General features: G+C 43.7%; 1 protein-coding gene across 1 annotated transcript; it reads left to right on the top strand.

Annotated features, from left to right (window-relative positions):
- Positions 1 to 8,710: 8,710 nt before the first annotated feature.
- Positions 8,711 to 12,581, top strand: LOC109868850 (zinc finger protein 703-like). Its single transcript, XM_020458577.2, has 2 exons — positions 8,711 to 9,429; positions 9,918 to 12,581. The coding sequence occupies exons 1-2, from the start codon at positions 9,349 to 9,351 to the stop codon at positions 11,481 to 11,483; spliced, it is 1,647 nt and encodes a 548-aa protein (XP_020314166.2). The 5' UTR covers positions 8,711 to 9,348; the 3' UTR covers positions 11,484 to 12,581.
- The last annotated feature ends 1,689 nt before the right edge of the window (positions 12,582 to 14,270 follow it).

The raw sequence follows: 14,270 nt of genomic DNA on the forward strand, positions 1-14,270 counted from the left end.
GACATTTAATCAGAGTAAAAATTCCATGTTTTAGGTCAGTTAGGATCACCACTTTATTTTAAGAATGTGAAATGTCAGAATAATAGTAGAGAATTATTTATTTCAGCTTTTCTTTCTTTCATCACATTCCCAGTGGGTCAGAAGTTTACATACACTCAATTAGTATTTGGTAGCATTGCCTTAAACTTGTTATGGCTGGGGGCAGTATTGAGTAGCTTGGATGAATAAGGTGCCCAGAGTAAACTGTCTGCTACTCAGGCCCAGTTGCTAATATATGCATATTATTAGTATTATAATTATTATTATTATTATTTGGATAGAAAACACTCTGAAGTTTCAAAAACTGTTTGAATGATGTCTGTGAGTATAACAGAACCCAAATGGCAGGCAAAAACCTGAGAGAAAATCCAACCAGGAAGTGGGAAATCTGAGGTTTGTAGTTTTTCAACTCATTCCCTATCAAAAACACAGTATCTATGGGGTCATATTGCACTTTCTAAGGCTTCCACTAGATGTCAACAGTCTTTATAACCTTGTTTGATGCTTCTACTGTGAAGTGGGGGCAAATGAGAGGGGAATGAGTTAGTGGTCTGGCAGAGAGGCATGAGCTGACCACGCGCATTCACGTGATAGTTAACTTGCATTGCATTGTAATTCTACAGACAAAGGAATTCTCCGGTTGGAACATTTTTGAAGATTTATGATAAAAACATCCTAAAGATTGATTCTATACATCGTTTGACATGTTTCTACGGATTGTAATGGAATTGTTTTGGTTTTTTGCACCTAGTGATCGAGCATCATGAATTTGGATTAATGGGCTAAACGCGTGAACAAAAAGGAGGCATTTGGACATAAATTATGGACTTTATCGAACAAATCAAACATTTATTGTGGAACTGGGATGTTTATAATGCTATTTCTGACTTGTGTTGACTCCAACATGGCGGATATCTGTTTGGCTTGATTTGTTTAAAAAAAATCTGACACAGCGGTTGCATTAAGGAGAAGTATATCTTTAATTCTGTGAATAACACTTGTATCTTTTATCAATGTTTATTATGAGTATATCTGTAAATTGACGTGGCTCTCTGCAAAATCACTGGATGTTTTGGAAGCAAAACTTTACTGAACGTAACGTGCCAATGTAAACTAAGGTTTTTGGATATAAATATGCACTTTACCAAACAAAACATACATGTATTGTGTAACATGATGTCCTATGAGTGTCATCTGATGAAGATCATCAAAGGTTAGTGATTAATTTGATCTGTATGTCTGCTTTTTGTGACTACTCTCTTTGGCTGGAAAAATGGCTGTGTGTGTTTTTGTGACTTGGCTCTGACCAAACATAATCATATGTTGTGCTTTCGCTGTAAAGCCTTTTTGAAATCGGACATGATGGGTAGATAAACAAGAAGTTTATCTTTCATTTGGTGTATTGCACTTGTTAATGTATGAAAGTTACATATTTCAAAAAAAAAAACTTTTGAATTTCGTGCCCTGCCTTTTCAGCAGAATGTTGTCGAGAGCCGTAAGAAGTTAGGACATTTACTTTGTGCATGACACAAGTCATTTTTCCAACATTTGTTAACAGACAGACTATTTCACTAATAATTGACTGTATCACAATTCCAGTGGGTCAGAAGTTTACATACACTAAGTAAAGAAAGAAATCAGCCAAAACATCAGAAAAAAAATTGTTGACCTCCACAAGTTTGGTTCATCCTTAGGAGAAATTTCCAAATGCCTGAAGGTACCACGTTCATCTGTACAAACAATAGTACGCAAGTAAAAACATCATGGGAGCACACAGCCATCATACCGCTCAGGAAGGAGACGCGTTCTGTCTCCTAGAGATGAACGTACTTTAGTGTGAAAAGTGAATCTTCACACCATCAACAACAGAAAACCACACACGCACACACACACACACACACACACACACACACACACAACATTTCACAGCTGTTACTGACCAACTTCAAGGTGACTGACGGTAAGTCCAGCAGGAGATTCCCATTGTTCAGACCGACCCTCACTTTCTCTCTCTATCTTCTCTTCCTTTTCTTTTGTCCTCCCCCTGCTGGGTCCTTCTTCCCTCTCTCATCCCTCATACTATTCTTCCTTTCCTTTTCATGTTGATGGTCAAGGGAATAAACCCTGAGGGGTACAAAGCAGGATCAATTAGTTGCTAACTAACTTTGATAAACAAGTTTGATAGAGTATCATTGCATCTGTCATGCCTGTGTCTCATCATGACACAGGTACAGAGTGCAGTCTCCTCCATACAGCTGCAGTCTCTCCAGTGGTGTTGAACTTTGACCCTATTCCCTGATGTCATGTTTCTCCAGCACTCTGCCTCGTATCACCACGATGACACTGATGAATGTATAGTACTAGCTGGTGTTTGAGGATGGTGTAGTAACAGATAAATTAAAGGTAGACTCAGCGATATGATGTCAATGCAGAAGGGAAACAGCATATCAGGTATATTTAGCAAAAACTAAGAGTGTTGAAGCGCTACCTAATAACAATAACCTTTTTACCAGATGTGGTTGGAGAGTTTCCATGCATTTGTAATGATCAACCCTTCTGCCAACAAGATGAGTTATAGAGGCTTACCAATTAAAGATATTAGTGAGTCATCATTACACAAGGATGAGAAAAGGGGGTGGGGGGGGGGTATTCTTGGTTATAAAAAAATAAAAAAATCTATGACTTTTGTGAAGACATCATCCATCTTAGGACCTACTCAATGCTCAAAAGGCCAACATTTAATGCCAGTTATAATGATGACATAATGGCACTATCTTGATACTGGCTGTCAAACGTCAAGCCGTGAGATGGCTGATGTGGCTGGAACAGGGTGATAATTATTTGTGTGATGTGACATGGTGATGGCAGAATGGCGTTGATTTACTTACACAATGATTTGCACATCGGCCCTCGGATATGGGTGACATCAAAGCCTGACGAACGCTCTGACAACAGTCACCCCCTACCCCTCCACCCTCCACTCCCATGAATGACAGGGCCAATAAGGCAAACATCATTCCTCCTTCCATAAATTACATATGGGGTCCGTCATACACGCTCAGGCAGGCAGACACACACAAACACACACACACACACACACACACACACACACACACACACACACACAGTCACTAAGGAAAGCAGAACTTTTTGTCCTTCTCATGGATTTCAAACATAACATCTAATAACAGAATATGAAAATCCAGTCAATAGCTGCTCAACTCCCTAGAGTGGCCAAACAGTGTTGTTGTGCGATCTGGATTCCTGCATTGGGATTGTAAACTCATCATGGAAAACAAACAAAAAAATTAATTGGAGCGAAAACATGTGGCATGTTTCAGTAGTCTTTCAACTGTAGCCCAACAACACAATAGTCTTGGTTTAAGCCCAAATAAAGTGTTTAGATAGATTGTGGCAGGGCTGCTGGCGTGACTAGAGAGAGGAGGTGTGGCGTGTGTTGAAAGCTGACAGATGTGAAAGAATAATGTGTGTGTGCATGTGTGCGTGTGTATATGTGTCTGTGTGTGTGTGTGTGTGTGCATGTGTGTATATGTGTGTGTGTGTGTGTGTGTGTGTGTGTGTGTGTGTGTGTGTGTGTGTGTGTGTGTGTGTGTGTGTGTGTGTGTGTGTGTGTGTATGTGTGCGTGTGTATATGTGTCTGTGTGTGTGTGTGTGTGTGTGTGTGTGTGTGTGTGTGTGTGTGTGTGTGTGTATGCATGCATGCATTCTGAGGCTGTAATACATATTTCCCTCTGTAATGGGGTGTTTGGGGTTTGGAATGGGGTTTGGAATGGGGTTTGGAATGGGGTTTGCTGGCCAACGATTATGCTGGTGTGCACCCAGCACACAGCCTACATTATGCCTAACCATCAGTCCTGTATAGCCCTCGGCTTTCAAGATGGCCACCACATATTAGTAATCTTTTACATTCACGCTGTAAGTGAGGGTTGGATGGAGGGTTAAATAATATAGACACTTTAGCTGAGTAGCAAAGAATCGCTCCCTCTCTCTCCTCCACCCTCCCCCCACACTTCTCTCCCTCACCCCTTCCTTTCCCATTTCTCCTCTCACACTCAGCGTAACCGTCCCACAGACTTCCCTATCAAAGTGACTTATTGAACTGGCTGACTGGGTCAATAGGTACCATAGATCTGGGTCCAGTTGGTTGCACTGTTACACGTAACTGCCTTTTTCTTTGATTTTATTGACAGACTGAAGATTAATGATGGCGGTTCAGGACCAGAACGATCGGCTTTCCTTTCAGCCACCGACTCAATATAAAGCTGAAAATCACACAAATGAGGAATGAGTTATCCAACTGGGCAAAAACTGGTTGATTCAACGTTGTTTACACATAATTTATAAAAAAAGATCTTTGTGATGATGTTGAATCAACTTGGAAAACTGATTAGATTTGCAGAAAGCCATCAACGTAACAGAAAGTTGTTATTTTTTTTCGCTCAACTTGTCACCTATATCTACATTTTTTTTTTTTTCACATTGAATTCACATTAGTTGACAACTCAACCAAATGTAAATCAAAACCTCTGTGCCCAGTGGGACGCTTCTACGGGTGTGACAATGAATGAAACAAACACACTCACTTCTTAAAACACTAGTCAGGTTTTGGATTTTCTACACAAAAAAACTCCAACTTTGATTTCAGATGAACATTGTTCCCTCATCTGATCTGATCCAGCCTTGATGCCTCATCTCAGGGAAGCCTGATCTCTTGAATCTCTTTCCCCACCCACAGAACCACAGCTAGCAGATAACTGCTCCTTTCCTCTCCCTGCCTGCTGTCTGAGAACAACGGCAGCTTTTGTTTTGGGGAAGAGCATGTGTGGCATGGCAAGGGTTGTGTGTGTGCACGTGTGTGTGTGTGTGTGTTTCTGAGTGTGTGTTTGAGGGAGTGGAACATCTACTGTTATTTAAATATGTGATTGTTGACATTAGCTGGTGACAGGCAGACAGGCAGGCAGGTGGAGGGACTAGAGGATAAAACAAACAGGTTCTGAGTATCAGACTGCTGAGAGATAAGAGCTCTATTCACTACAGCTGACTGACACAGCATCCTCACACAGATTAGCCTTGTTTAACTATGGAAATGAACACACACTATAACATCTACAGATGGTGTGTGAGAGAGAAAGAGTGTGTGTGTGTTCATGCTTGCGTGTGGTTTATTTGTCAGCACACACTTGCTGTCAATCATGTCCAAGGTGTGTGTGTGTGGTGGTTACTATGGGAACATAAAAAGGGATTAGAACTGGCCTTGATGCCTGTCTGGGAGAAAACAAGAGAGATTTATGACCATTTTACAATGAAAGACTCCATTGGTTATAGAAGGATCTGACTTCTATCTGTCAGAGATCATTATAAATTATGCTCCACCTCAATGTCAATAAATCCCAGTGTTGGTTTTGAAAGTGTGTGTGTGTTTGTCTCTCTGTATGTGTATGTAGACCTTCCACCCAGTACACAACATTCTGTACTGTATGTCGCTGTACAGTGAACAGATCTATCAATCATTGGGGCTTGTTTAGATCTGTCTGTCAAGATGGTCTCCATTGATTTGCTGAGTGGCGTTGCGGTGATTATGTTCTGTGATCAGAGAAAGAGGTTTGGAGATAGATTGCCCCTCGCCACGGGAAGCCTGTGGCACACACACACACACACACACACACACACACACACACACACAGATGCAACATTTCACAGCTGTTACTGACCAACTTCAAGGTGACTGACGGTAAGTCCAGCAGGAGATTCCCATTGTTCAGGCCGACCCTCACTTTCTCTCTCTATCTTCTCTGCCTTTTCTTTTGTCCTCCCCCTGCTGGGTCCTTCTTCCCTCTCTCATCCCTCATACTATTCTTCCTTTCCTTTTCATGTTGATGGTCAAGGGAATAAACCCTGAGGGGTACAAAGCAGGATCAATTAGTTGCTAACTAACTTTGATAAACAAGTTTGATAGAGTATCATTGCATCTGTCATGCCTGTGTCTCATCATGACACAGGTACAGAGTGCAGTCTCCTCCATACAGCTGCAGTCTCTCCAGTGGTGTTGAACTTTGACCCTATTCCCTGATGTCATGTTTCTCCAGCACTCTGCCTCGTATCACCTCTATGAGGTGTATACTGGGAGTTGTGTTGCTCTGGGTGTCTATCTGAGGGAAGAGGGGTGCTACATCAAAATATATCACCTTTAAAAACACTGACTAACAGCTGGTGTATGAGGATGGTGTAGTAACAGATAAATAAAAGGTAGACTCAGCAATATGACATAGAGGTAGAAAGTAAACAGCATAGAGGCTCAACTTCTCAGCTATTTTGGTGCCCTACCACGTTGTAACAGCATGAAGAGAACACATGCACATCCGCAGATACTGTGTGTGACTGTGTGAGAGTGAAGTCCTGCATCTCACTCATCTCAATATCTGCGGTGCTGCATGTGGCAACCTCATTTCGAGTCTACCTTTAAAACTAGCTACTCGTTAGTATGTATATACAGCAGGCTCTGCCAATGTAGCTACTATGTTATTATGTCCACAATATCATAAAACATGATGCAATATTATCACTACAAATGTAATTACTACTGTTATATATTTTAGCAATAAGGCACGGGGAGGGGGGGGGGGGTATGGCCAATATACTACGGCTAAGGGCTGTTCTTATGCACGACACAGCCAGGAGCTGCCAGAGCCGTCAGCCAACCAGGTGCTGCCAGAGCTGTCAGCCAGCCAGGAGCTACCCTTCAGTCCTGAGCTACCCCTCAGTTCTGAGCTACCACTCAGTCCGGAGCTGCCCCTCAGTCCGGAGCTGCCCCTCAGTCCAGTGGGGCCCTTTAGTAGGGTTGCCAGTCCTAGGTTGGCGGCGAGGGTCGCCGTTCCTAGGAGGCCACAAAAGTGGACTAAGACTATGGTGGAGTGGGGTCCACGTCCAGCACCCGAGCCGCCGCCGTGAAAGAGGCCCACCCGGACCCTCCCCTTTAGATTAGGTTTTTGCGGCCGGAGTCCGCACCTTGGTGGGGGGGGTACTGTCACGCCCTGACCTTAGTATTCTTTGTTTTCTTTATTATTTTGGTTAGGTCAGAGTGTGACATGGGTGATATGTGTGTTTTTGTCTTATTCTAGGGTGTTTGTACTGTCTAGTTTTTTTTGTAGATTTATGGGGTTGTTTTCCTCTAGGTGTTCATGTTGGTCTATGGTTGCCTAGATTGGTTCTCAATTAGAGGCAGGTGTTTATCGTTGTCTCTGATTGGGAACCATATTTAGGCAGCCATCTTCTTTGGGTATTTTGTGGGTTATTGTCTATGTTATGTTGCACGTTAGCACATTGTTTATATAGCGGCCACGTTTGTCTTATTCGTTTTGTTGTTTTTGTTTAAGTGTTCTTCATTAATAAACAAGAATGTATTCTAACCACGCTGCGCTTTGGTCTACTCCATACGACGATCGTGACACACGGCCCTTAGCCCTGGTGTATTGGCCATATACTACAAAACCCAGAAGTGCCTTATTGCTATTATAAACTGGTTACCAACGTAAATGTTACCAACGTAAATGTTTTGTCATACCCGTGGTATACGGTCTGATATACCATGGCTGTCAGCCAATCAGCATTCAGGGCTCAAACCACCCAGTTTATAATTTGCCATGAGGCACAGCTATCTTATATCGAGAACACTGTACTAGATGGACACATTTTCATCATCTTCTTCTCATTTCCATTATCATGCAGCCTTTTGCCCATAGGTTCTGATTCTGAGGGATTATGACCCATTTATTTCTCTCTGGTTTGAGAGGGCAGCCAGAGAATTGGGAGCATCACAGCCCCGCAGACTGAGACTATTCTGGGCCGCCGCTAATAGCTCTTGTCAGGCGTAATTTTTAAGTACTTTAACCAATTCATTGTATAATTAGGTTAACAAAATTAGCTCATTGCAGAGTCAGTCAGCAGCCTGGCGGTAATGCAATCAAGTTATTAACATTCCAGATTTATAGAACCATGAATATAGAGGCAGTGTTCAACCTCTTTAGCACATTTCTCCATGACTGGTTGTGAAAATGACATAAAATAATCAAAAACAGTCCAAGTGAATTTACTGGGATCAGTATGTGAAACTCAATTTCAATGTCTCAAGTAGACTAAGGAGTAGGTATGTAAAATGTGTGTGACTCCCATTTGACTTTGTACATTCAAATAAGGAGATTGAGAGTTGAATGTGGCACAGGCTAAGCAATGTTATTACATTTCTGTTAACAGTAACTTGATTTCAACCCTACATTAACCACAACAGTCACAAGAGTCTTTTGGATTTAAATTTGCCTCACAGCCAATATAAGCCAAAAACTTGGTTGTAGCCTATTGTATTGGTGATGGTGACGACAATAAACCTTGTAAAACAATGTCATCAATAGTGCCCCCTGTCGGTCATGTATAAGGCACACTGATACACTCGCAATGATACATAAATCAACATAAATACCATATAGAGCGCCTGGTAAAACATGTTCTGCATCAGTTCTTACATTATGACTTTTGAAAGATTATCGGAAGACTTATCTAACACCATGAAATACAATGGACAGTCTGTCTTCATTGGCCGAGGGGGACAATATATTGCTCCGCCTTCAGAAGAAACGCATCAGCCCTTCTCATTTTTAAACCAACTATTGGACGGCGGCTCGCTTACATCGAAGGTCCGCTTGTGATCTCACACACTCGAGGTACGGCCCGGATGATGTGTGAGTGCTGGAGAAACAGAGAGAGTGCGCTATAGACTGGAGCCGTGAGAGTTCGATTTTATGCCGTCTTTTGGAACCTCTACATATTTTCTCACTTTGGCTATATTTATTCTGTAACTGAATTGTATGCATATATTTCGCTCACATCCCGATTGATGTGGATTTTGTGAATTAGAACCCCCGGAAGAACAATTCTGGAATAGGCATCATGAGTGAAGAACCGAACGTCAACTTCTGTAAAATGAAACTAGATGGGGAGTAGGCTACAGGCGTTCTCTAGCGGATTATAATTAAACTTTACACTGCGCATGGATAATTATACACTTTACTTTTCCGGGACTTTAACAAAGCACGGCCCCTCTCCAACATATTTTCGTTTCCCTCCCCAATTAAAGATTTCTCTTTTGGATCTATTACGCACGAGATACGCAGCCATACCTCCGAATCCTGTGACCGTAGTGTTAACTGCAGCTCCCCAACGGGCGCGTTAGTTTCTTCACCGACTCTTTTGGATCCTATTCGCCAGGCAAAGCAGCTCCCAATACAGATACTCAAGATGTTGACGGCGCACACCAGCCACTTACTCCACCACCCGGAATACCTGCAGCCCCTGCAATCTGCACCAGTGAGCATTGAGGTATGGTGAATGTTTATTTAGTCCTGGTGAATTGTCACATTGAATGTTGTTGTTGTTTGGCTTATAGATGATTCTACTCACGGTTTATTCTCAACACATTGGTGCGTTTTTTTTGCGCAAGAATGTTCCTCGACTTTTAGCCAATAAGGGGTATTTTTTGGGGGGGGGGGGGGGGGGGGGGTGCACATTAAGGACTTCTGAAAAGTAATTCCCTGAGCATCTTTTCTCATATGCTATATCCCCTGGGCTGCAGTTTTTTTTCGAATGACTGTTTCTACTATTTTGCTTCAACTTTGTAGACAATAGGCTTACATCTATTCGATAAAACTAGCCATAACTTACAGCAAGACCTCATTACTGCCAAATACATTTAAACAATTACTGCTAACAGTAATTTAAGTACTTTCTGTCTCTGTCTGTATTTATTTATACAACTGTTATCGTGAAAGTACTTTAACTTAACATAAAGTCTTGGTTTATTTCTCCAGCTGGATGCCAAGAAGAGTCCCCTGGCCCTGCTGGCTCAGACCTGCTCTCAGATCGGCAAGCCTGACCCTCCCTCCTCCAAACTAAGCTCTATCTCTAATGGCCATGGTGACCATGATGGACACTCCTCTTCCTCCTCCTCCAGTCACAAACTGGGGGAGCACCGGCCCTCACAGGAGGACAAGTCCAGCTTCAAGCCCTATAACAAAGTAGGGGGAGACAGTCGGAGAGACAGGGTTTGTAGCTCTAATAACAGTTCTGACAAGACCGGCTTCAGGGTACCTAGTAATGGGAATGGAGGAGCTAACAGTAACTTATCAGGTTCTTGTCCATCCTTTCCGCCACACGCCATCTCTCCCAACTCCAGGGTGGGTAGTGGCACGCCTCCTCAGCACACACAGCAGTCGTCACAGACACACAGACAGAGCCAGTCGCCTCACGGACTACATGTTTCCCACTCTCAGACTCTGAATGGAGAACACAAACAGGAACAGAGCAGTCCACACAGGAACAGCAACAGTAGCAGCAGCAGTGGCGGCCATCTTAAGAAGGAGTCAGATGTGAATAAGGTCAGTTTGGACAGTCCCCAGATGGCTAACTCCAGCCATGCCAGAGCCAGCACCAACTCCAGCACAGGCAGCTCTGAGGGAAGCCCCAGCCATGAGTTGGGCAAGATGGACTCCCAACCCCCACCACTCAGCCTGGGTCCTGGACACATCACTCCCATCTCTCCCTACAAGACTGGCCACTCTGTCTTCCCCCTGTCCTCCTCTGGTATGGGCTACCATGGCTCTGTAGTGGGGGCCTATGCTGGATATCCCTCCCAGTTTGTCCCAGGGTTGGACCCTACCAAGTCTGGTCTGGGAGGAGGGGGGGTGAGGGTACCGGGGAAGCACCATAGCTCCAGCCCCCTCACTGGTACCTCTCCCCTCTCCTTCATGCAGGGCTTGTGCAGGGATCCGTACTGCCTCAGCTACCCTAACTCACCCCACCTGGGGGGGAGCAATCCCTGCGTCCATGACCCCTCCTCTTCCATCAAATCAGGCTATCCAGGCTTGTTCTACCCCTCCCACCCCCTCCACTCCCTCCACCCCAGCACTATGTCTTCCAGCATCACCCCCACCCTGTCCCACCCCCTCTACACCTACGGCTTCATGCTCTCCAATGACCCCATCCCTCATGCCTGTAACTGGGTATCAGCTGGGGGTCCTTGTGATAAACGCTTCTCCACCTCAGACGAGCTACTAGCCCACCTGCGCACACACACCTCCTTACCTGGAGGGATGGACAGTAAGTTATTCTCTGCCTACCCCTCTGTCTCCTCCTCTGCTGCCTCTTGCCACCTCCACCTCCCCCACCAGAGCCAGGCCTCCTTGCAGAACTCATTCTCCCTCAGGGCTCCTCATACCCTGGGTCTGGCCCGGTACCACCCCTATGGTAAGGTCCACCTGCCCCCTGGACCTACCTCCATCCCCCTGCACTCCCTCCAGGCTGGTTCTCCTTACTACCCCCACTATGCTCTCTATAGCCAGAGACTTGGCTCAGCATCTGCCCTGGGCTACCAGTGATTCTCCATCCATCCACACAGTCTATAACAGTGTTTCTCCTCAAATTACTAAGCCAAGGCAGCTCTCCCACTCCTTCCTGCCTCGCTCTGCTGCTCCCTGCCTAAAACTGCTGGAATCTTTGGATCCAATTGGTTTTAATAGAAATGTTATGTAAGCCCTGGATGAAGGTGTTTCTGGAGCTTCTGCGGGTAGCACATCTTGCCTATATGGGGGCTCACTACTACTCCATACCAAAGCAGGATTCTATGGAGGAGCCAGAGAAGGGTCTGGATGCTTGCATGTCGGCACACTAGGATGCTGCACTTTATGAACAAGTGGATTTGACTGGACCAGTAGACATGGTGCCATGTTGGGTTGTAATAGCATCACAGACTGGGCTGGCTGATAGCTGCTGGTAGGATGCTGTAGAACGCCTCCTAGATCTCTTCATGTCAAGTTGGGAATAGTGATTGCAGTGGAAAGACAGGAGAGGAGATAGTGATGGCATTAACCTATAGCAGGGGGGGGGGGGGCGGGCCGGCACTGGGGGACAATCGGATGCATGCTAGCTTGATCCTGAGTTTGTGAGTTTAGCTCGATTATGGTTTTGAGATTTGATTCAGTTACATACATTTTGCTTCTTCTTTGACTGAAAATAGAAATTTTATTTATTTTTTAACTGAGTGCTTTGGCTTTCAAGTTTACTTTCCAAAACATAAATTTGAACTTTTCTTATTATTATTTTGCAGTTATACCGTTATCATTTGATCTATTATGAACAGGATTTGTTTAAAATGATAACATTCACTCATGCAAACTTCACAACAAAGTATATTTTCTTCTCCTTACAAAAATACGTGGTTTTCTTGTTTTCCTATCCTTCTCTGATTGAATGTGCATGTCACATCTCTTTCTCTCCCTCTCTGGCTTCCTAATTGTTGTTTGTACAGCAGATTAATAGTGAAAGGAAATGTGATATTTTTTGTAAAGTATTTGGCAGAATGACCTGGGTAAGAGAGCGATACGAACCCAAACCCGGGAAGCAAAGATTGTGTGATGGCAGAGCTGTCCGATTTAAAGGCAAGGTCATATTTTGTTTAATAAATGATAATGAATATATATTTTGTCGTTTTCATTTGTCAATCCAATTGGTCTCTTCTTGACACCTCATTCATCTCAATCTGTTTGATTTGGTTCATTAGGCCATTATAACCAGCTATGTAATAATGAGTCACTCAGTTTGGAGAGAACATTCAGAGACAACGCAACTAAGATACAAAGAAGAATACTGGAGAATGCTTATTGTTAGTTGCTTTAGATAAAAGTGTCTGCTAAATTACAAAATTGTAAATTTTAGAATGACTATTTCAGTATAATTCAGTAAAGTATTACGTCGGGCTGCACAATAATGGAAATATTGCGAAATATTGCGATTGCGATTTGACATGCAATATAGATATAAATACTTACAGATCCAAATACTTGTGTTAAAAAGCAAAGTGGAAAGAAACATCTTTCTTGTTCAGAACAATCAGTTGATTGCATTTGACCTAAAAGAACAGGATGCAAACTTATAGTGAATCTAATATCAAGGAGAAGGAACTGTGCAGCTTGAGTGACAGGGATTTCTTTTACATGCTGATGTAATGGTTTCAAAATATTCCATGAGATATGGATCTCTTGAGATATGGATATTGTATGTCTCTCTTGAGACCTACCCAGGAACTGTTGTATTGGTCCTCTGCCATCCTGTGGTATTCATCCCTGAGTTGATTTCAATCATCACAACAGATATGAATATAATGACCTATATGAATATAAGTGACCTACTCTGGTAGGACAGCCTTTGTCAGTGTGCATCATCTGCCTTGTTTCAATGTAGAGCCAGTGTGTGCCAGGTGCTATTGTTCTACAGACAGTCCCAACCAGGTGAAGGATGGGGTTGGGTGTGCTTGACTTTCAGTTAGTGTTTCACAGACAGGCAGACAGGTCAGTTTTGGCACCCACTGAGTTTTGATTGAGTCCCAGCCTTCTCTATGTCTGTGTTATGTCCAGATAGACATCAGAGCTAAACCCGTGTCTGTCTGGTCATGTTCAGGATAAGGACCTGTCCGTCTTTCATGTTACTCCAGCTCAGTGTGATTGGCAGAGGTAATATGCTACTTCCTGGTTACGAGAAACTGTCGGGGGCCTGTCGGAGTATAGATTACCTACGGTGGTCAGTTACAGTCCTGACAGGCAGACCAACTGGGTCACAACCCCATCGCCACGGAAACCATGGAAACTGCTCCCGTTTTCAGTCTTCTATGTTCCCGAGACCTTGTCAGAGATGTGATGTCTTCCAAATGGCTCATTCAATCCCTCTCCTCACCTCCTCACAAGCTAATGTGTTCTCAGCCACCTGGTTAACAAAGGGCTGAATGAACAAAAGATGTTCTGGGTTCATTTGTAGGGCAGCGGGAGGAGATACTCGTGGTTGGGTTGCAAAGTAGGTTTCAGGTGTCCCATGTAGCTTCTGTAGCCCTGGTGTTTGGCCTAGGAAACTCAGAGACATGGTTAAGGAGCAGAGCCTGGGGTTTAATTTAAATGGGAGAGCTCAAGATCAGGTTGTTAAGAAGCACGGACAGCAGCCTGACAGACTGACTGACAGACAGACTGACTGACTTAAAGGGACTTCAGTCAAAGTGACGTCTGATGTTGGATTGTTCTCTGATCCTTTTGTTGTTTTAGATCTGAGAGTGTGTGTGTGTGTGTGTGTGTGTGTGTGTGTGTGTGTGATGAATTCATATCACTGGTTATGAGTGTTGT

Source organism: Oncorhynchus kisutch, linkage group LG23 (assembly GCF_002021735.2).
Source record: "Oncorhynchus kisutch isolate 150728-3 linkage group LG23, Okis_V2, whole genome shotgun sequence".
NCBI lineage: Eukaryota > Metazoa > Chordata > Actinopteri > Salmoniformes > Salmonidae > Oncorhynchus > Oncorhynchus kisutch.

Excerpts from the sequence above, each read along its gene's own strand:
- LOC109868850 (XM_020458577.2), top strand. The coding sequence starts at position 9,349 with ATGTTGACGGCGCACACCAGCCACTTACTCCACCACCCGGAATACCTG. Across the intron at positions 9,430-9,917 it reads CTGCACCAGTGAGCATTGAG|CTGGATGCCAAGAAGAGTCC; the intron begins GTATGGTGAATG and ends TTATTTCTCCAG.